Below are 22649 nucleotides of genomic sequence, written 5' to 3' on the forward strand. Positions count from 1 at the left end.
TTTTTTCTTTTTACTTGTGTCTCATGGAACATCGATGTCCCCGTGCCACCGTGTGCTCTGTGAATTTCTGTGACTTCCCCAAAATGTGTGTGTGTGTGTGTGTGTGTGTGTGTGTGTGTATGTGTGTGTGTGTGTGTGTGTGTGTGTGTGTGTGTGTGTGTGTGTGTGCGTGTGCACGCGCTTTGTTTTCCCTACCATGTTCAGCAGTGTGTCCCTAACTGTCAGGCTGGCGGGAGGCGACGCGTCGCTCAGCCCTCGCCAACATCCCGCGACACATAATTCATCTGTTTTTCTCTGTGACTCGTGCTTTGTGCCATCGTGATCCTTTGTGAAAATTCAATGAGATCACTTTTTTAAATTTTTTTTGCCGGGCAGGTGTTTGATATGGGGGAGGAGGAGCACGACATCATCCTCCAGAAGGCCCAGGAGTCCAAGGTGAGCGGAGGAGGTGTTACTAACCTTCTAGTTTTAATAATATTTAATAACTTCCTGACGGTATTTGTCAGAATAATGAAAACTATGGCTCCACACCGTGTAGTCACTGGTGCTGACTCACATCCTCACTACATACTGTATACACACCGATCAGCCACAACGTTAAAACCAGCACTAATAACCACTAATGTTGTGTAGCTCCCTCTCGTGCCGCCAAAACAGCTGTGACCCGTGGAGGCAGGGACTCCACAAGACCTCTGAAGGTGTCCTGTGGTATCTGGCACCAAGACGTTAGCAGCAGATCCTTGTTGGAAGTTGCGAGGTGGGGCCCCCATGGAACAGGCTTGTTGTTCCAGCACATCCCCCAGATGCTCCATCGGATCGGACCCTAACCCCGCCCCTCTGCATGATGTAGAAGAAAACGTGATTCATCAGACCAGGCCACCTTCTTCCATTGCTCCATGGTCCAGTTCTGACGCTCACAGGCCAATTGTAGGTGCTTTCAGCGGTGGACAGGGGTCAACATGGACACTCTGACCCAGATGCAGCAAGCTGTGATGCACTGTGTGTTCTGACACCTTTCTATCATAACATTAAGCATTAACCTTTTCAGCAATGTGTCCTACAGTTGCTCGTGCGGAATGTGTTTTGGAGATGCTCTGACCTAGTCTTCTAACCATCACAATTTGGTCCCTGTCAAAGTGGCTCAGATCCTTACGTTTGACCATTTTTCCTGCTTCCAACACATCAACTTCAAGAACTGACTGTTCACTTGCTGCCTAATATATCCCACCCCTTGACGGGTGACACAGGAACGAGATGGACAATGTTATTCACCTCACCTGTCAGTGGTTTTAATGGTGTGGCTGACCAGTGCATATATATATATACAGTATATGTATACTAGTGGTGTCACGATTTTGATTCGATATCGAAAATCAATCGTAATGAGCGTTCCATTTTGAACTTTCGAAATCACAGCAAGGATTTTTGTGGGTAATATTGTCCGACATGCTATAATGACAATAATAATAATAATAACATCAATTAACAAAAATAATGGAAATATACTATAAACCCTTCAATTAAGTAATGGAACATAGAAAATGGCAATAAACTGGCCATAAACAATAATCCTAAAATTAGATACAATAACAATAAACCTCTGCATCAACTACTGACAAAAACACTGACGACAAAAACCTCCTGTAGCCACCACCAGAGAGGTTCATTTCCACATGAATAACCACCTCTTCAACTGCTTCATATTCAGCTTATTTTTCATACGAAATAATCGATCATGACGGCGAAGGCTTCACTTTGGAGTGTGCCGGTCAACTTCCGCTTCACTCGCTGTCCGGTTGGTGTGATACTTTGCTTTTTTTTCGAGGGGACTCTTGTAGCAAGGCGTGTGTTGAAAGCCTGTTCCCGGGGAGCCGCAGTGGGAGTGCATTAAAGCCCAAAACCCTCCTTGAGCGCCGGGTCTAGGAACACTTGAAAGCCCCCGTTTATTTATTTATTTTTATTCTTTTGGTACAATTTACTTGTTTTTATTTGGCTGCCGGGGAACCTTTCAAATGTCACTTTGAGAAATGCTGGACGCCACAGCCAGATACAGGAGAAGGTAGCGGCCGTGGTAACAGTCACATACCGTATACACTATATCAGGGCTGCCAGACGGTTCAAATGGTGTGATAAATTTGTGCGGTTGGTCGCGATTCGCCACGTGAGCAGCATTTTTTTTTCTTCAATCAAATTTGACCATCAACAAATATTTTTCTATTAAAGCCATACTATGTTTTTATTATGGAGAACGAAAGCACAAAATAATCGTTCATCAAATTGTATTTAAATCAGGCGTTTTCATCAGAAACAAGCTGCCGTCTTTCACCCATTCCTCATTTTTACCGAGGCAGTGGCGAGGACAAACTAGCCCGCCTGCGTGAAATGCGAGCGCATGGGAAACGATAAAATAGAATAGACACGACTCCTCACAGCATCTGTTCCAAAGCCTTCCCTTTGCAAGTATTCATTTAACCCCCTAATTGTTTGCAGCGAGCCAGCTTCTCCCTGAGAGTCTCCGTGTTGAAAGCAAAGAACTTAATGGCCAAGGACGCCAACGGTGAGGCATTTATTTATTTTATTCGCAAACGTACCTCCTCTCATGGAAAACCTTTTTTTGTTTGTTTGTTTTCTCTGGTTTTTCTATTTAATTGCACTTAGGCTCCCGTCTTAATAGCGCATCTTTTTTTCTTTTTGCATTTGACGGCATTGATTATGTGAAGCTTACAATGACACTTGATTGCAGGAATAGACGGAACTTCCGTCGTAGTTTAACCGCTGCATTTCCCACATTGAATAACCTTTCCGCACCCCCTCCCCCCCCGCGATGCGGCAGGGTACAGCGACCCCTATTGCATGCTGGGAATGCTGCTGGGCCAGAGCCCCCGCGAGGCCGAGGAGAAGAAGGAGAGGAAGTTCAGCTTCCGCAAGAGGAAGGAGAAGCTGGAGAAGCGCTCCAGCACCAAGGAGGTCCTGGCCGCCCGGTGCATCCAGGTCACCGAGGTGAAGGCCGAGACGCTGAACCCCGTCTGGGACGAGCACTTCGTCTTGTGAGTGGGGGGGAATCGGGGAAAAACAAAACTCTCCGTCCGCGACGAGTGGGTTTGCGCTCGACAGCGACGGCGCTCGGTCACTTGTGTTTGTTTTGGGAGTCAGGAAAACCCGATATGAGCCGTTTAGTGACCGTGGTAACATTGGCCAAAATCTGGATCATTTCATAAGTAATTTTCTTATTTTTTTTCTTTTCACAGTGAAATTGATGATGTCCACAATGATCTCCTTCACCTTGACATATGGTAAGATGATACAATTTAAAAATAATATGTATTTTGATTAAAGTGAAATTATTTTTATCAACGTTAATTTGTTATTTTCATTGTTCAAACACTGTACATACTCTATTAGATACACAGATTTTTTTCAGTTGCCTATATATTCTTTGCTTATTTTCTTTTGGTTCTTGTACACACATTGCCGCCGATTTTGATTATTTCATTTTCTTATTTTCTTTCCGACTTGTTTTGTTACGTCACTTCTTCATCGCATTTTCTTTACGCCGTTCATCATTTCACTGCACCCTGCTTGTACGACTGCATTGAGTAAGTAAAAGTAAAAATGTTCAATCTCGAAATTTTGAAATCTAAAACATTGTTGAAAATATTATTTTCATTTGGTTTGGTTGCAACTGTTTATTACAGGAGAGATTGTCTTCAGTCTCTGTGGGTATTATTTAAAGTAAATGATAATAAAGTCCATACTTTATCGATCCCCTCCGGGAAAATTCAATCATAGCTTTGTTTTCTACTGTACCAAGTACAGCACTGCACCTTAAATCACAGGTGGGGAAGATGTGCAGGGGGATCAGTAACCTATCATTTATTCATCAACGCCCAGGGATCACGACGACGACGTCTCGGTTGCCGAGGCCTGCAAGAAGCTCAACGAAGTCAGTGGATTTCGAGGAATGGGAAGGTAGAGTGGACCTAATCCTTCCTAATAACATGGTTTCTCGCTCTAATAATACTCCCATAATAAGGTCCAGCACTCTGTCTGTTACTAAGAGTTGAATAGATCATACGCAGCAGTGAAAGGGTCTAAGGATTTGATTTTATTCAGGAATTTGGCGTTTTAATAATATACTAATACAGTTTTCCTCTCCACAGTTATTATAGATACATGATTTTACTTCTAGAGTTGATGGATAGATAGATAGATGGGTAGATGAAACAAGTTATGAATGGATGGACATGTGGATGGATGGATGGATGGATGGATGATGATTGATGGATGAAGGGATGGATGGGTGAAGGGATAGATAGATAGATAGATAGATAGATAGATAGATAGATAGTTGTAGAAAGGGATGTGTGGATGGAAGAATGGATCTATGGGTAAACAAAATGGTTGGTTGGCTACATGGATGGAAGGTTGGATGAAAGAATGGGTGTAAGGATGGATGGATGGATGGATGGGTGGGTGGACGGATGGATGGACAGATGGATGGATGGATGGATGGACGGACGGATGGACGGATGGACGGATGGACAGGTGGATGGACGGGCGGATGGACGGACGGATGGATGGATGGATGGATGGATGGATGGATGGACGGATGGATGGATGATGGATGGATGGATGATGGATGGATGGATGGATGGACGGATGGACGGATGGACGGGCGGATGGACGGATGGATGGATGGATGGATGGATGGATAGATTGTGATTGTGCATCATAACTTGAACACCATGTCTTATCTCATCAGATATTTTAAACAAATAGCAAAATCGGTGCGAGCGAATGGATCATCGTCAGCTTCATCAGGGTCTGAGGAGAACGCTGACGACTTCCTGGGCTGCATCAACATCCCCTTGAGCGTGAGTCTGGGGAGTGGAAGGAAGGGTTTCAAATAAAACACACAGACAGTACCCCCGGACAGTACCCCCGGACAGTACCCCCGGACAGTACCCCCGGACTGGTTACGCGCTGTTTTTGTACGTGTCATTTTCAGGAAATCCCAGTGAGTGGCTTCGACAAGTGGTTCAAGCTGGAGCCCAGGTCCAGTGCCTCCAAGGTCCAGGGGGAGTGCCACCTCATCCTGAAGCTCTTCACCAACCAGGTGGGGTACAGAGGAGATGGTGCTGTGGATGTAGAGGATTATGACGAGGCCCGGTGCTGACTGCCCCGCCGACACCTCTTTCCCCCTCCAGAGAGACACGACCCTGACCAAGAGAGAAGAGAACGTCTCCATTCACAAGAAGCTGCTGACTCAGATCCTGGAATACGAGCATGCGCACGTCAAGGTGAATGTCCAAGGAAAACAAGATGCCCCGGGGGCAACTGGGTTTGCAGTCGCGTTTGCCCGCTTTTCAAATATAAATAGATAAAAATAAAAAAACAATATTAAAGGGTTTCATTCATGCAGAGCGCAGCTTCCACTTCTTTGCCTCCCCTGAGAAAAATAGTCCACAGCAACAACATCGCTCGCGCTGCTGCCGCGTGGTGGACTATTCGACCCACAAAAGAAATTCACAGAAGTTAGTCATGTGGAATTTGACATTTTCTGTATTCATCTCTTCGGTTCTTCCATCGTGGTTGCGTGTGGCGTCACAAGATGTCCGCCGCCGTCGTGATCAACAGACAGCTGTCATTCAGAAATAACTGACCGCTGATTGCCACTATTGACCAATCAGAATCAAGTATTCCACAGTTGATGCCTGGTTTCCAATTCGGCAACCGCTTCTAAAAACGTATTCTCCTACACTGATTATCTACTCTTCCCGCCCTGTTAGTCGCTCACGTGTTTTTTTTTTTCCGTTTTTGTTTTTTGGATTTCACAACGTTATTTCTTTGTATTCCTTCGTTTAACGCGTTGTTAGCGAGAGCCGTATAACTGGAACGGGCTGGTGAGTCCTCCGGCCTGGACGGTGCTCACGCACCACGCTGTGCAGACTGACCTTTCACCCCTGCTGCAAGCTGTTATGTGAGTACCCAAACCGGGGGGGGGTCGTATCGACGCGCTGATGCGTCCATTCAGACGGTTTTGGAAGCGGACCTCTTCTGTTTTAATTCTGTCCCCCCCCTGTGCAGCCGCTGGCAGTGCTACAGCGGCCACCACCGCTGCCAGAGGCTCTGCTACTCCCTGCTGCTGCGCCTGCTGAGGGCCATCGATGCCGACTGGGACCCCCCAGCCGTGAGGGGCAACCTGGTGAGGCTCCCTCCCCACACGGGCTTCCAAAAAACACACCTCTCATCACCTTTTAATACACCATCTCATTATGCCCAGCTCCTCGAGTGACCCCATCCATCCAGGGTTTTTGGTTTTAGCCAAAAATGGCTCACAGCCGGTATTACCTAGAGCTTTAACCGGGGGCCCCCGTTCCTGTGTCCAGGAGAGGCAGTTGTCAGACAGCTTCAGGCTGTACACAGAACACTGCCTGTGCCTGATGAAGAACATGCGCCACGTGTTCCCCTGCACCAACCCTGCCGCCATTACACGCTTCGAACTCATGCTCAGGTAAAAGAAACACCGGATCACAACCACGTCTCGCCTCGCATTGGACATGTCACGCATTACACTTGCCAGCACTGTCACGCCAGTGACATGCTCGACCTTCCACTCTATATAGAAACCTGGGCAGGCCAGAGCTGGTGGCCCAATTCTATGTAAGTGTTAAAGGGAAATAGCACCCATTTTCAGCATTAAAAATTGGCTGAGCCTCTGTGGTCCATTGAGCCAATTTCTTCACTGTCTTTCCTTGAAACACTGGCTGGCGAATGCTCAGTCACACCAAATTTACAAAGTTTGGTGTGGGTAAAGTTAGAAAGACACATGTTTCATTCATTTCCGATGATGGATATAGAAAGGTGCCGCAAGTCGCGATACAAAATGATAGATATGAAGTTGTACAGTATATGAAGCATTCTCAGACTTGTATCCCGACATTTTGGGAAAACCCAAAGAGATTTGCAAGCTGGTTTCCGGGTAGTGGTAGATGAGTGAATTCAGCCAGTGAAAGTGGAACTCCAAATAAGGGCATATACTGTATGCCCCAGCCAGGGATGGTGGGACTCCAAATAAGGGCATATACATCACAGCCAGGGAAAGTGGAACTCCAAATAAGGCTGTAAATCTAGGCGGTTCTTGATAGCACTTGATTATATATCTAATAATCTTCGGGTCATGTTGTTTGCGATGGAATTGCGATTCTCCACTCTCTGGGGGGGGGGGGCCTGTCAAAGAGTACATCGGTGGCACGCCACAGTCCGGCGACTCCAATCGCCTGATTTCCCTGTCCTCAGATACACAGAACTGTACAAATCAGGTCTGTGGACAACATAACAACTATGTATACATCTATATTTTTGGCCACTTTAATGCTGGAAATGGGTGGTGTTCCCCTTTAAGTGAGAATCAACCTGCACGGCAGCCACTAGTCACGGATGTATTTATGAAGCTTCCTGTGCGGTTGTCAACCTGCGGTGAAAGACACAAAACGGTGTTGGGAACCGCTGATAAGACACTTCAATGGCTCATGTGTTCCTGCACACACTCTCACCTACACACCAACGGGCTCTCAACCAATTTCCCGGAATTTCTCCACGCTGTCAGATTGCAAAGCACAGCCCGCTGCTACGGGAGCACTTTGTCAATAAGCCAATGAGATGTACTTATGTCCCCTTTTAAAAAAAGCACTCAATTAATTATACCTTATTTTCTCTCTCTCTCTCTCTCTCTCTCTCTCTCTCTCTCTCTCTCTCTCTCTCTCTCTGCGTGTCTGCTAGAGGGGTAGGCTACATGCAGACCATGCAGGCATTTAAGACCGTATGCCCTCTACGCAACGAACTGAATTTGGACATTACCACCGTCGTCAAGGTAACTCTGTCGTTAATAAAGGAAAAGCCATATCTGACATCAACGCACGGTCACAGTTCTTTTTCATGCTCGACCTCACTACTTCCACAGAAAGGGACGGCGGAGTGGTACGAGGACGTAATTGCGCAGCACAAACCGGAGGAAGGGGTGAGCTAATGAAAGGACTCGATGCAAAGCAAAACTTTCCTCCTCCCCGTCCCCCCCGGGGAGCTTGGCCTGAGCGACGGTTCTCTCTTTTCTCTCGACGCACAGACGCTGGAGGAGCAGCTGAAGAGGCTCGTTCGAGTCGTAGACGCCGTCTGCGTGGACGTACAGCGAGCGCAGAACACGTACAACAAGCTCTATGTCAGGTTTGTTGAGACGGCGAATCAAAAGCTGACTGTTGTGCCGTTGGATGAATGGACCGAACACTAGGGCTGGGCCGGTTGTTTCATGATCGGGCGATATAATCGTCGTATAAGCGTCATAATCGCCAGTTAATGTTAGGCATAAATGTATAAAATAATCTACCTTCCTATTAATATACATAAATAATTTCATGTATATTAAGGATATGTATAATAATAATAACCAAAAAAATATTATGTATAATAATATTAATAATAATAATAATATGTAAAATAAGCATAATGATAATACTACTACTTTGAATTTGTATAAAAATAATAATATAATGATAATAATAATAGTAATAATAATAATAATAATAATTATTATTATTATTATTATTATTATTATTATTATTATTATTATTATTATAATGTGTATAATATGTATAATAAGCATATTGGTAAGACATCTAATAATTAGATGTATAATAATAATATGTATAATAAGCATAATGATAATACTACTACTTATAATTTGTATAATAATAATAATAATAATATGTATAATAAGAATATTGATAATGCCACTACTAATAATATGTATAATAATAATAATATATATAATAAGCATAATGATAATACTACTACTTGTAATTTGTAAAATAATAATAATAATAATAATATGTATAATAATATGTGTAATAATATGTATAATAAGCATATTGATTATACTACTACTAATAATATGTATAATTATAATAATATGTATAATAAGCATAATGATAATACTACTACTTATAATTTGTAAAATAATAGTAATAATAATATGTATAATAAGAATATTGATAATACTACTACTTGTAATATGTATAATAATAATGCATCAGTTTTTAGCACCGCTGGAAACATAGTCTTTGGCCTCATCCCTTCAGGCAATGCTGATCTATTTGATTTCATTTTTTTATTGAACACTGCCATACTTAAATGTTACATTGCTTCATCGTAAATATCTGTGAATGTTAAGGAAGGCTTTTTAATTTTATTTGACTTATACCTGTCGCAGTCGAAAAGACACCCTGGACAGGCCGATCTGTTTTTATTTCGTTTTACCACCGCGTACTTTGTTTAGCACTGTAAAAACAAACATTTATGGGATTTATTCCAAAACCTTTGGAAATGTGAAATCGTTGTTTTGATTAAAAATGACAAATGTTGTCAATTATATTGTACTTATGCTGCCTTGCGAAACGCCCCCCTCCCAGCCCACTCCCACTGGAAACATTTAAACCTTTTTTCATGGTTTTGATCCCCGCAGCGCCGTCAAGGTCGATTTCTTCAGCCTCTCCTACAGACAGTTGGAGAAATTGGTATGTTACATAAACAACCTGAAAGGAGTCGTTCTGACTTGTTTGAAGTGTATCCCTGTTCCATCACTCACTGCTCGTGTAGTAGGTTCCAGACGAGACGCTCCATCCCTCCATCGGGATTTCAATGTAATGGCGGACAAATCAACAATCTGCGTTCGGTGCAAAAACCCACATTCCACATTTGCATCAAAGCGAACATGATGCCACAGCCGCCGGACCTTGCAAATGATCGTGTAGGCTTGGTACGTTTAATTCCTGCATTCCTTGTCTGCACACTGGAGGCCCATACTCCCATCGCAAGTTTAGTGCAAGTCATTGGGGACGGATCCACAATCTGCATTCAGCGCAAAAACTCCAAGTCCAGTCTGCCAGTCCAAATTGTGCCAAAATGTGTGACGCGATTTTTCCATACTGTACACATCCAAAAGATTAGTGTACACAAATGAGAAGATGGTATCTCGCCACAATAAAATTGATAAAGTAATGGACACTTTTACTGTATTTACTTTTGAGCTGGTTTCTGTAAAATCACTGAAATAAGTTTGTTTCTCTTTTGCAGTCGCGCTTCTCTGAAAACAGCGAGAGGTCATCGTCAGTGTCACACAATTAGGCAAGTCACCCATTTGGGTGCAGCACGGAAATGAAAAAGCAGCTCCAGCAAACGGCAATTTTGGCAATAAAACAGATTTGTTTTTAAATAACTCATTGAATTGGGGGAAAAAAATATGTGACTGCTGTGGCGTTCACGTGGGGGTTTTGCACAGAACGCATCGAACCCGTGATGGGGGGATTGAGCCACATTTTGAGAAAGGCTGGACTGCCGCGGGAATAAAACAAACCTAACCTACGCATGGATTTGCGAAATCAGACCGCTGTGGCCCCATGTCAGCTTTGCCTGAAGTGTGGGGTGAGAATTTGTACTGAATGCGGATTTTGGGGATTTGTCTCCAGCTACATGCATTAACCTCCTGATGGGGTGAACCGTTTTGGAGAAAAGACTGAAACCTACCAAAGTATCATCACTACATGAGGGGGCAGTATAAGAGCAGGGGTACACTTCCTCACCAGCCTTACTTTCAACGTGGTTTAAAAATAACTTCTAACCCTCCGCGAAAGGAATAACCCGGGGCGTCCGCGAGTCAGCCTCTTGAAGGGTGTGGCCTCTCTCCGTCCTCCAGGTGGCCGACGACATCAACGTCGTGATGGAGCGGGTGTGCGGCACGTTGGAGCAGGAGAGCTCCAGACTGACCCAGTCCATGGGGGAAACCGTCTTCGAGCTCTTCATCTCTCTGAAAATCCTCAAAGGCTTTCGAGAGTTCCTCCCACTCAAGTTTGTTAAAAAAAAAACACGAAATCTCCGTCTCTCATTTTCAAGAGTCCGTGGAGTCTCTGTGCGTGCGTGTGTGTGTGTGTGTGTGTGTGTGTGTGTGTGTGTGTGTGTGTGTGTGTGTGTGTGTATGTGTGTGTGTGTGTGTTGGAATAGCGAATGCTGATGCTGTTCTCTGTTTTTATCCGATCGAATGGTCCTTCTTCATCAGGGATGCTAAAATGTTAGCCTTGACGGGGTTCCATAACTGGTTCAAGTCGTCCATACACAAGTGGCTGCAGATTGTCCACGACAGGTCATGTGACAGGATTCGCAGAGCGGTGGACGTGGACAAGGTGAATTATATGCTTTCAAGCCTGTCCCAACAGGAATTTTATCGTTTTGGTTTATTAAAGTGGTTATCCATAAGATTATTTTTACTTTTTCAATCCTGTCTTTGATTCTTTATTAAGCTGGCAGCTTCATAAGAAACAGCCATGAAATGTATTTATCTTATGCATGTGCTCCTCCATCTGCTGTTTACATTGGTTGGTGGTGGGGTCCGCCACGCCTTTCCCACCAAGGATGCAAAGATCTGGCACGGCCAAGAAGTGCGAGGCCGCAAACAGTGAACTTGTATAAAGCATTGCAGCTAGTTGTGGTCAGTAAACTGTTGATATGGGTGAACATCCACAAAAAAAGAAGAATAAATATCCCGACCCCCTCAAGTGACCAAGAAAAAACGAAAAAAATCTATGGATGAGAAGAAGGCAAACGTTCGCGGAAATAAAACGGCCGTCTAAGAGCAATGATAGGGTAAACCCAAATATAGAAAAAAAAAAAATTAAATTGCAGTTATGAATGGAATCCCGGGACTTAATAATTGTAATCCACCCAAGACAAGTGTAATCCACCCAACGCATAAAATCTGATGTTTTTTGCACTTTAATAAACCGCAGCGTTTGTGCTGATACCTTAACAGCTGGATCCCGTGCATGAGGCCAAACACAGCTCCTCGGCGGAGGAGATCACCGCCTGCTTCAGCCAGGTACGGGAGATCTGGTCTCAGCTGGCCTGGCCCGACTCAGCGGGGGCCTTCATCTTCGTCACCCGCCTGACCGACGTGAGTTCCGCTTCAGGGGGGGGAATCGGGAATGTGTGACGGGGAGTGAACGAGGGCTAATTCGCTGCTTCCTTCCCGCCCGGCAGAACTTCTGCAGCGAAGCCGTGTGCTTCTCGGAGATGATGACGCGCAAGATTGAGAGGAACCAACTGGGGCGAGACCACAAGAGCCTCACCGTGCAGGTAGCGCCCGTGGGAAGGAGGTGGGACAGTGGGGGATGGTGGGGGAAGGAGGGATGGATGGATGATGGACAGTGGGGGTGGATGGTAAAGCTGCACGATGACGTGGGAAGTAAATGTCAGTCAGTGTTTTGTTTTTTTTCTTTTTCTCCCCGACAACACGAAGACCTCAGTAGAAATTCACAGCTTTAATTGACCTTTCTTTCCCTTATTATTATTATTTTTTGATTTTTTTTTCAAAACCGTTATTGTAGCGACGGCAAAGATGATTTGTACGGAGAAGCAGCAGAGCAGATGTTTGGAATAGGGTGCATGTGATGTTCCAGTCCAAGCATGTCAGCGCAGTGTTAATGTATTAAATCCACATGGAGGGAGATAAGGTGTTTGCTGAGCTCCCATGCTGAGACAGAGCTGTCTGTCATACGGTGTGTGAGTGTGTGTATGTGTGTGTGTGTGTGTGTGTGTGTGTGTGTGTGTGTGTGTGTGTGATTGTGTGTGTGTGTGTGTGTGTGCGAGAGAGAGAAAGAGAGAGAGAGAGAGAGAAAGAGAGAGAGAGCGAAAGAGAGAGAGAGAGAGAGAGAGAGAGAGAGAGAGGGAAAGACAGTCATAGCCACCTAAAAGACTTAAATTATATTTTCATGCTATCTACTTAATAGGATTTTACCCATTTTTTAATGGAAAAGTGATTTAATTTTAAGCCCATTGCAAGCTGTCAGGACAATATTTACAATAAATAAATATATATATATATTTATATATATATATATATATATATATATATATATATATATATATATACTACTTATATACCATACTTATACCACTGAACTAGAACTTAGAAAAACAAATACATATATAGTATATATATATTTCTTTAAACCTTTTTTTCTAAATTGTAGTTCAGTGGTATTCAGACTTCCCCCCTAAGATTGAGTGGACTTGAAGCGCCACCCGCCCAAAATATTTCAAATGAAATAAAAAATATAATACATCTGCACCAAGAAGAAATGAACATCACTGGAAAATTTGCTCACAAAGGTGGATTAGATGGATGTAAATTTAGAAACGTATATAAACATATTAAATTGATCAAACGTATCCCATTGCATTAGTCATGTCAATTCAGTGCCTGCATGTGAAGACTGAGACGTTATATTTTTTGGAATTTTATTTAGACTGTTTGTATTGAAATGCTTGAGTAAGTCAGTTTGACCACCACCTCTAGTCCTCGTCTTGAAGACAATATAGTTCAACAAACAAATGGTTTAAATCAGTGAATTAACTGCTAGGCTACTTTATCTCTGTATGTATTTAATGACTTAAATGCTTATAATATATTGGGTGAATTGGATTTTTTTTTTTTTTTTTACAAAATGTCTATACACAATTTGTGGAGTGGAACCCTTTCACCCGTACCTCAACTGAATGCAGATCTGCAAAGGCCTCTTTCAGTCGTCCGGGGCACTTTGCAGATCTGCATTCAGTTGAGGTTTTGGTGAAAGGGTTCAAATGGACAACTGGACTCTTGGCATTGATTACGTTGCCTCGTTCCTTCATTTACCAGTTCATTAGAGTGGTCCCCGCAGTTCATGAAGTGTCACTAATGCAAATGTTGACGTGTGAAATTAGTTCTTAATCAAACCCCAAACGCCCGCCCACGCCTGCTCCTGTCCCTGCGCTCGGCCTCTCCGCAGCCCCTCCTTCCCTCCCCTCTTCCCCCTTCCCCTTCGCTCCTCCTCCTCGTCCTCTGCTCCGCCGCCCCCCCTCGGACCGGCTCCTGTTATCTTCCTCTTCCTGCTTCCTCCTCTGTTTTTCCGGCTAGCTGTGCGTGGCGCTGAACAACACGGAGCACGTGCGCGTGTTCCTGGGCGGGCTGCCCCGGGCGCTGGACTGGCCCGGCGTGGAGCAGGCCATGGAGGAGTCGTGCGGGGCCGAGGGCAAGGAGCAGGTCTACAAGGCCCTGAACGGGCAGCTCTACAACGTGGACCTGGACCTGCAGCGCGAGGCCAAGCGCCTCATCGCCCTGCTCACCGATAAGGTACAAAGAAATATCAACGCGACGCTCCCAGCTCGTCGTCTCAGTGGTGGTATTTCGGACGCGAGGATCTAATGACCACAGACTGGTCTTTTTAGTCAACGGCCGCTATCGTAAAGCGTTGAGGACTTCCAATGTGCACTTCAACCTCTTTCGTCTCACCACGTGCGACCAAAAAATAGGAATTGGAATTCCATAGGTTTTGGCTCTTTTGTTGAGGAAGCGTTGGGACTTCAGTCTAAATTCATCTAAAACAATTGGCTTTGTTCATCAGTAGTTACTATGTTACAGAAGTGTACAGACAATAACAAATGAAACCCTTAAAATATCCTTTTACATGAAGCTGCTTTCTGAAGGCGTCTTCCAGACCGTCATATTTTTCATTTAGAAGTAGCAAATCCATGTATAAACATCTATGTTGTTTTACGATCAGCTTTTTTTATATGTTGAAAAAAGAAAGAAAGTGCAATCCCTGATGTGCAATGTGTCAAGATATGTGCAATACACTAACTACTCTGGTTCCTATTTATGGTGGGTTTTTTTCTATATATTTTATATTGTTTATAGTGCTTACCTTTATATGCTCTCTATTTTCTGCCGTCCCCTATTTGCTGCTGGAACAATGTAAATTTCCCTGGTGTGGGACTAATAAAGGTTTATCTTATCTTATCTTATCTTATCTTAATCTAGATACGTATCCTGTCATGTTCTGAATGTAATCAATTTTCTACGTTTTTACAGATTCCTAATGTTATAATGGGGCAGAATAATTTTACAGCCACTCGACAACAAAGATGTAGATTTTAGACATATTCCCATTCCCAGACATTATTTTAAACTCATTGGGAACAGCCATTCCGAGGCTCTCCTTCAGAAAACGTTCTCCTGGGTGAGTGCGGCCGCCGGATCCCCCCCCCCCCCCCCCCCGGCGGGGGACGAGCTGCTCTGAATGTATCCCTGGTGAAATTAAAATGAAACGTCATGTAAATGATGTGGAACCGCAGGGTTTCAGATGAGCTGTTCAAGCTTTTAATGAAAGAAAGGCAGCGAGGAGGAGGAGGAGGGAAGAGCTGAGTCAGTGTCAAGTTATGAAGCTTTGTCCGTCAGAGTTCCTCCATAATGACTGATAGAAATAACTGAATAATGCTTTGGAATTAAATCCAATTGCCCTTTTGGAGTTCTTAAAAAATGTAAAAAAAAAATTATTAAATTAAAAAAATATATATATATATATATATATATATATAATTGAGCAAATCAGCCAATCACGGCGCACATAAGAAAAACAGTCTTTTATTCATAACCTTTTAAATTGTGCTGATAAAAAACTTGCATTTGGCGTCTCCTACTATGCCGCGCCGGCGCCACTTACATAAGGTGAGGCGTTTCCCTCTAAGCGTTTTATCATGTTGGCCGAGCGTGTCGAGTTCAAGGTTACAGTGAATGAAAGTTTACATCTTCAATTTAGCAAATATGTTGACAGTCGGATTTCGATTGATATCGCATTTTACAGCTTATTTTGAGTGTTCTCTGCAGACGCTGCATGATACCTACACCTGTATGAATTGGCCAGTTGTGTGTGTGTGTGTGTGTGTGTGTGTGTGTGTGCGTGCGTGCGCGTGTGTGTGTGTACATGTGTGCGTGTACATGTGTGTACATGTGCATGTGTACATGTGCATGTGTACATGTGCGTGTGTGTGTTCGTGTGTGTACGTGTGCGTGTGTGAGAAAAGAGAGAATGCTGTATTGTCATGGATAAATCAGTAAGACATGCCGCGTCTGCCGACGCGGCATGTAAACATAACCAGTCGTCGGTAGTATTTTAACCCAAATATCTGGTGCGGGTCCGGCTACAATAAAAAAAATAAATCCTGGTCGATATATTTGCAAAACATGTAACGCAGCATCCAGCGCGAACATGAATGTGAATGTGCCCCGCAGATGGTCCCCGAGCTGCGGAGATACATCCAGCACATCAGCCTCTCCCCGGACTCCATCAACAACGACGACGTAAGGCCCCGGCCGCCCCCCGCTGCAACCTCAGCACAAGGAGCGTGAAAGCCAAACCAAAAGTAAAAAAAAAAAAAAATGACCCTTTCCATCTTCCCTCCCTTTCTCAACGACGCTGCTCTCACACGACGCCGCCGCAGGCCGTGTCCCCGCTCATGAAGTACCTACACGACACCATGGTGATCCTCAGCGACTCCCTCGTCAAGGAGAATCTGGCTCGGTAATTACTCCTTATTTGCTCTCTTTTTTCGACCGGAGAAGGGAACGAGGGCTCCCTTCCGAAATGTAAAAAAAAAAGAAAAAAAAAAGGCAAAGCGTGTAATTAGGCAGCTATTATCTACTCTCCATGATATGAGACGCCCGGTATGACTCTTCCTCCTCCTCCGTGTGGCCGTCGCAGGGTTCTCCAAAGCATGTGGGGGCTTCTCCTGCAAATGATCCTGGACACGGTGGCCGAGAACCGCGGCGTCCAGGTGGAGTTCTACAACCGCTTCCAGTACACGGTGGAGGTCAGCGCTCTCCGACCACCTAAATGGATCGCGTCGTGCGGTTCCGTTGATTTTCCAATTTCAGCAAGGTCTGCTATTTTGCGTGAGGGCAGGGGAAAATCTGTCCACGGCTCAGTGCTCAGGGCTCCACTGTCGTCCTCCATTGTTCAGCTGTCAATCCTAGGCTGTTGTTTCTTCTCCCCCACCCGCCGTCATTGGAGTTAATCAGATGCTGATAAAGTCACTCGGTGGTATTCTGGGTCTAGAGGGTCCACTCATGAATACAAATGTCGGGAAGCTCGGGTCGCTTGGGTCATTTTCATGAGAATTTAACTAGTCGTCGGGGGAGGTGGCGGAAGTCCATGGAAAAATAATGGTTCGCCGTTGCATTATATATGTGTTAGAAGGAAGATTCGATTTCTGGCAAATACGCGCCGTGTGAATGAAGTCCATCTCGTGCACAAACGATATCTTCTCATTACGACGTCCACCCCCCCCCCCGTTTCAGACCCTGCTGCAGTTTTTCCACGCCGAGGGGAACGGTCTCACCACGGAGGACATGAAGAACGGAGACTACAAGGTGCGCGGACACTGGTCGTCGCCGTCTTGGTGATTTTCTAATGAGGTAGACTTCCTCCGATATTGAAGTTGGCTTCCTCCTGTTTCTCCTCCTCTGCCGTGACGCTCCACCGCAGGTCCTGGAAGAGGAGCTGAAGATGAATAAATGTTCCTCCTTCGAGCTGATTGAGCAGTACTTCCTGGAGAGGATCTCAGTGCAGGTAGAGTCCGGTCCAGGTCGACGTTCCTCCTTTTAACTCTGTTGTGGAACCTTTTTTTCTGCATCAAGGACCCCGAGTTTTAGCAATCATATTTGCCGGACGCCCCCTGACCCTCACGAAGGGCCCCCTGGTTGGGTCCCCGGGCCCCACGTTAGATAATATTGACTGTATTGAATGTCACAGAGAACCCTGAAACACACCCGCTTTGGCCGAATCAGCGTCAAGTGCTACTACGACCCTCCGGAGCAGCGGCTGACGGTGGAGATCCTGCACGCTGCCGACATCATCGCCCTGGACGCCAACGGTAAAAATATTTAAATATCCTTCAGTCAGCCAGTCAGCCAGCGCCCTGGAGAGCGTGCCGACCAGTTTTGTTTTTTTCCCCCCGTTTTTCTGCCGCGGCAGACTTTTTACAATGTAATTAAAAAACCATTGCAAAAAACGTCACAAACACATAGAACTGCACTAATTACCATCACAGCTACCAATAGTAAAATGAAAGACTTGAGGACGATTCGTTCGTTTGAATTAGATTTCACTCCGGCGAACGAATAAGGGGCGAATTCGCAAAGAAATGGATGGCGGCCGTTAATAGCACCGTCAATAGCATCAATTTGTGCCGGCTAACTCACAAAAGATATTGCTCTAGATTTGTTGAGAAACGATCCCTCCCTGCTCCCTCTCAGGTCTGAGCGATCCCTTCGTCATCGTGGAGCTCTGTCCTCACCACCTCTTCCCCATGGCCAAGAGCCAGCGCACGCAGGTCAAACTCAAGACGCTGCACCCGGTGTTCGACGAACTCTTCTACTTGTGAGTCAAAATAAAATCCCTTTTCTTCTCCACTGTAAACATATATACTGTATATATTTACTTTTAAGGTTGTTGTTGTTTTTTTCGTCTATTTTATATTTTTTAACCGTTCGTAATGACAGTATTGTCAATGGCTTATTTGACAACTGCCTGTCCCAAATAATTGCGATGAACTATTTAATTGTCTTTTTTTACTGTGGTGGGAAATAGCAAAGTACTTTGTTATTGTACTTAAAGCAGCACTATGTAACTTTTGGGATTTGGGATTTGGTGCCCCTACAGTTTCTGAGTGCAATTGCACTTCTACACCATCGTCTTAAAACTCGGCCGGGTGTCAATAATTTCATTTACTGGATAAATTTGAACCTTCCCGTGCACGTTTCGATAACAGTCCATGTTCCAAACGCAAAAATATAATGTACACCTCGGTTACAGCGCCCCCTGCACAGTCCACGGCTCCCCCGGATCCTCTCCGTGGGGAGCCGTGGACTGCGGGGAGAGAGGGCGCGGGGATTGGCCCCCCGCTACCTGGTGTAGGTAACCAGATGTGCTCGGCCTGGCGGATCTGCTCGCACGCGGGAGTCGGAGAGTGAAACAAACCCAGCGGCAATGAAAGTGTTACATAGATAAGCTACATAGTGCAAAAACAGGCGTTCGCGGGGTGGTTGGGAGTGAAAGAGGTGCCATTCCTATTTCTCCATATCACTCTTAGAATTCTATCCGTTGAAGCATTTCTTACATTGGATTAAAGTTCCCCTCAAATGTGCAGGGAAAGATAATGACTGCGGAACGATTATCCCACCTCTGGTTTTACTTCCTTTTTTTTCTGCCCAGCCACGTCAGTCCTGAGCAGTACCGCCACCGCTTCGCCTGTCTGACCTTCACTGTGATGGACTACGACTGGCTCTCCACCAACGACTTCGCCGGCGAGGCCGTGGCTCCGCTCAGCGACTTCTGCTGGCCGGGGCGACCCAACGCCTCGGCCGCCGGAAAGAGCGTCCAGCCCGCCATCCTCCACCTGTCTCGCAACAAACCCAGCGGTACGACCCCCAGCGGGCCAGGGCCGGGGCTGTCAAACCATCAAGATGATTCATCCGGATCAATCGGATGATACCGCTGCTATTAATCGTAGTTAATCGAGATTTTTTACTTGACTCAAATTTGAGCCTAAAAAAAGATTTTTCTATTTTAAAAGTAGTGCATCGCTTGGTAGCCATAGTATGATTTAATTTGATTACTAAGTTCTTTTCAGTTTTTTTCAGCCAGTGTTTTTACAATAACAGGATAAAACAGATAAGGTTTACAAAATGCACAGGGATAACATTTCAATGAGGAATTATAAATAAGGGGAATTATAAATACAATAAAATACAATATTGCATAATGGTGGCAAATAGGGCGATGCGCTTAGCCAGTTTCTGAGACAAACAAGCCTGTTCACATGTCATGCTTTGTCAAAACATAAAAAAACAATCAAATAACAAAACACAATGTATATATCAAACAATAATAACTTTGCTGCACTGCAAACCTGCAGCTCCCAGAAGGAGCCTGTCGCCATCCGTGAGGCGGCACGGGACGCACGGGTCCTTTTTTTGTTTTTTTAATTCAATTAGGAAACGGAGGAAAATGAATACATCGTTTTGTTGGGAGGAACGGGGAACGGGGAGGCGCAGCAGAGAATATGTGCCGTGCTCCACCTATACACATGTTCAAGGGGGGTGGGGGGTTAAGCCGGAACTCGTGGATGGAGGCGGAGGAGCTTGCAGCTCGTGCGTTCTCATAATTAAAATGTAATGTGTCTTCGTGGTTCGTCCACTTGAGAGGGCAGAGCAGAGAACCAGAGGCTTGTGAGAAGCGCCGCTACGAAAACAGTCCGGTACGTTAAAGAGTAACACGCAGAAGTGCTGGGACCGTGTAGCTGTGCGTAGCAGTCCACTTTAAGCACTGGTTAGGGTAGTAGTTGGCAGCAGGTTAGGTTTAGTTATGGTTAGGTAGGGTTAGTGTAGTAGTGGGTTGGGGTTAGTTAGAGTTATGTTTAGGTAGGGTTAGGGTTGTAGTTGGCAGTGGGTTCGGGTTAGTTGGAGTTATGGTTAGGTAGAGTGAGGGTAGTAGTTGGCAGTGGGTTCGGGTTAGTTGGAGTTATGGTAAGATAGAGTTAGGGTAGTAGTTGGCAGTGGATTAGGGTTAGTTAGAGTAATTTTTAGGTAGGGTTTGGGTAAAAGTTGGTAGTGGGTTCGGGTTAGTTAGAGGTAGGGTTAGGTAGGGTTAGGGTATAGGTTTACAGTGGGTTAGGGTTAGTTAGAGTTATGGTTCGGTACGATTAGGGTAGTAGTTGGCAGTGGGTTGGGGTTAGTTCGAGTTATGGTTAGGTAGAGTTAGGGTAGTAGTTGGCAGTGGGTTCGGGTTAGGTAGGGTTAGGGTAGTAGTTGGCAGTGGGTTCGGGTTAGGTAGGGTTAGGGTAGTAGTTGGCAGTGGGTTCGGGTTAGTTAGAGTTATGGTAAGGTAGGGTTAGGGTAGTAGTTGGCAGTGGGTTAGGGTTAGAGTTATGCTTAGGTAGGGTTAGGGTTGTAGTTGGTAGTGGGTTCGGGTTAGTTTGAGTTAGTGTAAGGTAGGGTTAGGGTAGTAGTTGGCAGTGGGTTAGAGTTAGGTAAGGTTAGGGTAGTAGTTGGCAGTGGGTTCGGGTTAGTTAGAGTTATGTTTAGGTAGGGTTAGGGTAGTTGGTAGTGGGTTAGGGTTAGGTAGGGTTCAGGTAGTAGTTGGCAGTGGGTTCGGGTTAGTTAGAGTTATGTCTAGGTAGGGTTAGGGTAGTAGTTGGTAGTGGGTTAGGGTTAGGTAGGGTTAAGGTAGTAGTTGGCAGTGGGTTAGGGTTAGTTAGAGTTATGTCTAGGTAGGGTTAGGGTAGTAGTTGGTAGTGGGTTAGGGTTAGGTAGGGTTAAGGTAGTAGTTGGCAGTGGGTTAGGGTTAGTTAGAGTTACGGTTAGGTAAGTTTAGGGTAGTAGTTTGCAGTGGGTTAGGGTAAGTTAGAGTTATGGTTAGGTAGCATAAGGATTGTAGTTTGCAGTGGGTTAGAGTTAATCTGATTTTTGTTAAGTAGGGTTCGGGTAGTAGTTGGCAGTGGGTTGGGGTTAGTTAGAGTTATGGTTAGGTAGGGTAAGTAGGAGTTGAGTGCAGGTTGCAGCTGCTTTCTCCGTCATTCAAACACAGAAAGTCAAAATAAAACACATTTGGGTTTAGAACGACGGGAAGGTTCAAACCGTCAAACCAGGACAACGCGTTAATGGTGTGAAATTATCTTTTTTTTTTAAATTGCGGTAGAAATCTATTGCATGTTACACTTTAACTCTGACAGCCCTGCTAAAACCCCACCCTATTGTCACCGCAGTTCCCTCGGAAGACCCCCGCCCCCCAAGCCCAAAAAGAGACCAGATGGTTTGGAGTCAGCAAAGGCTTTTCAATTTACGCGTGCGCCTCGAAACAATTGAGCCCGAGCCAGTTGAGTAGTGCAGATAATTGTGTTGTCAGGTGTCAGATTGCCGCTCTCATCTTGTGTTTCCCTCCGTCCATCCAGAGAAGCCCATCATGAGGATGCTGGAGGCTCGCACCGGCGACAAGGAGGCGCAGGAGTTCGTCCGCCGGCTGAAGGAGATTGAGAAGTCCATGGAGGAGGAGTAGCAGCTGTCGTTGTTTTTTCGGTGTTCCTTCTCCGACCGCGTCTCGTGACACGTGCTTTTGTACCCGTCGTACTCCGTAGGCAATATTTGAGGTTTTTTTTGTTTGTTTTTTTTCCCCCCTCTCCCCCGATCCTATTGTACGTGCGGTATTTTACACCAAAACGAGAAAGGAAAGGGCGAGGAAACGGTGAGACGGCCGCTCGCTGGTTTTTTGTTTTTTTTGTTTTGGAGGAACCAACATCCCGTCACTGTGCATTTCTCTGGTGTCTCTGGTTTTAAAAAGTCTCCATTTGAGAGTCTAAATGAATGGTTGATACTAAATGTTACTACTCTATATTTTTTTGTAAAGAGGTTTATTGTTATCTTTGTTGTACTCTCTTTGATATGATAGATTTATTTTGTGGAGGTAGCCTACATATCAGATGGTGGTAGTTCAAGTTACAGTCTTAAAATCTATACCTCATAATGCTCATTAGTTCTAATAGGGAATGAACCACAAGTGTCCCAAGACCTTAACTTTATGATTGTACAGGAGCCCACATTTTAGTTTCCTGCCTATTTAAACAAGACAAACAATATATACCCAACCTATTAAGGCTGCTCTCACTTCTGGGGCAGAAGGGGAATTTTTGTGCCTTTTTTACCTGCGCTTGGGCACACACTGTGTTTTTAACCT

General features: G+C 44.9%; 1 protein-coding gene across 1 annotated transcript in view; it reads left to right on the forward strand.

The window, feature by feature from the left end:
- baiap3 (BAI1 associated protein 3) overlaps nt 1–22124 on the forward strand; it is a gene marked incomplete at its 5' end in the record, with an annotated part of 37013 nt that extends 14889 nt beyond the window's left edge. The window contains 29 exons of the mRNA XM_080008826.1: nt 376–435; nt 2491–2557; nt 2834–3047; nt 3249–3293; nt 3892–3969; nt 4763–4874; nt 5009–5116; nt 5208–5300; nt 5877–5980; nt 6088–6205; nt 6390–6514; nt 7783–7873; nt 7964–8020; nt 8126–8223; nt 9518–9569; nt 10748–10899; nt 11108–11231; nt 11858–11998; nt 12085–12180; nt 14000–14215; nt 16154–16222; nt 16363–16442; nt 16623–16731; nt 17219–17290; nt 17406–17489; nt 17673–17793; nt 18176–18299; nt 19134–19339; nt 21871–22124. Coding sequence (XP_079864952.1) covers nt 376–435; nt 2491–2557; nt 2834–3047; nt 3249–3293; nt 3892–3969; nt 4763–4874; nt 5009–5116; nt 5208–5300; nt 5877–5980; nt 6088–6205; nt 6390–6514; nt 7783–7873; nt 7964–8020; nt 8126–8223; nt 9518–9569; nt 10748–10899; nt 11108–11231; nt 11858–11998; nt 12085–12180; nt 14000–14215; nt 16154–16222; nt 16363–16442; nt 16623–16731; nt 17219–17290; nt 17406–17489; nt 17673–17793; nt 18176–18299; nt 19134–19339; nt 21871–21974 — 3120 coding nt within the window. The 3' untranslated portion in view covers nt 21975–22124. The remainder of the gene's footprint in view (nt 1–375; nt 436–2490; nt 2558–2833; nt 3048–3248; nt 3294–3891; nt 3970–4762; nt 4875–5008; nt 5117–5207; nt 5301–5876; nt 5981–6087; nt 6206–6389; nt 6515–7782; nt 7874–7963; nt 8021–8125; nt 8224–9517; nt 9570–10747; nt 10900–11107; nt 11232–11857; nt 11999–12084; nt 12181–13999; nt 14216–16153; nt 16223–16362; nt 16443–16622; nt 16732–17218; nt 17291–17405; nt 17490–17672; nt 17794–18175; nt 18300–19133; nt 19340–21870) is intronic.
- Between the last annotated feature and the right edge of the window lie 525 nt (nt 22125–22649).

The sequence above is a fragment of the Zeus faber genome (assembly GCF_960531495.2).
Source record: "Zeus faber genome assembly, chromosome: 11".
NCBI classification, from domain to species: Eukaryota; Metazoa; Chordata; class Actinopteri; order Zeiformes; family Zeidae; genus Zeus; species Zeus faber.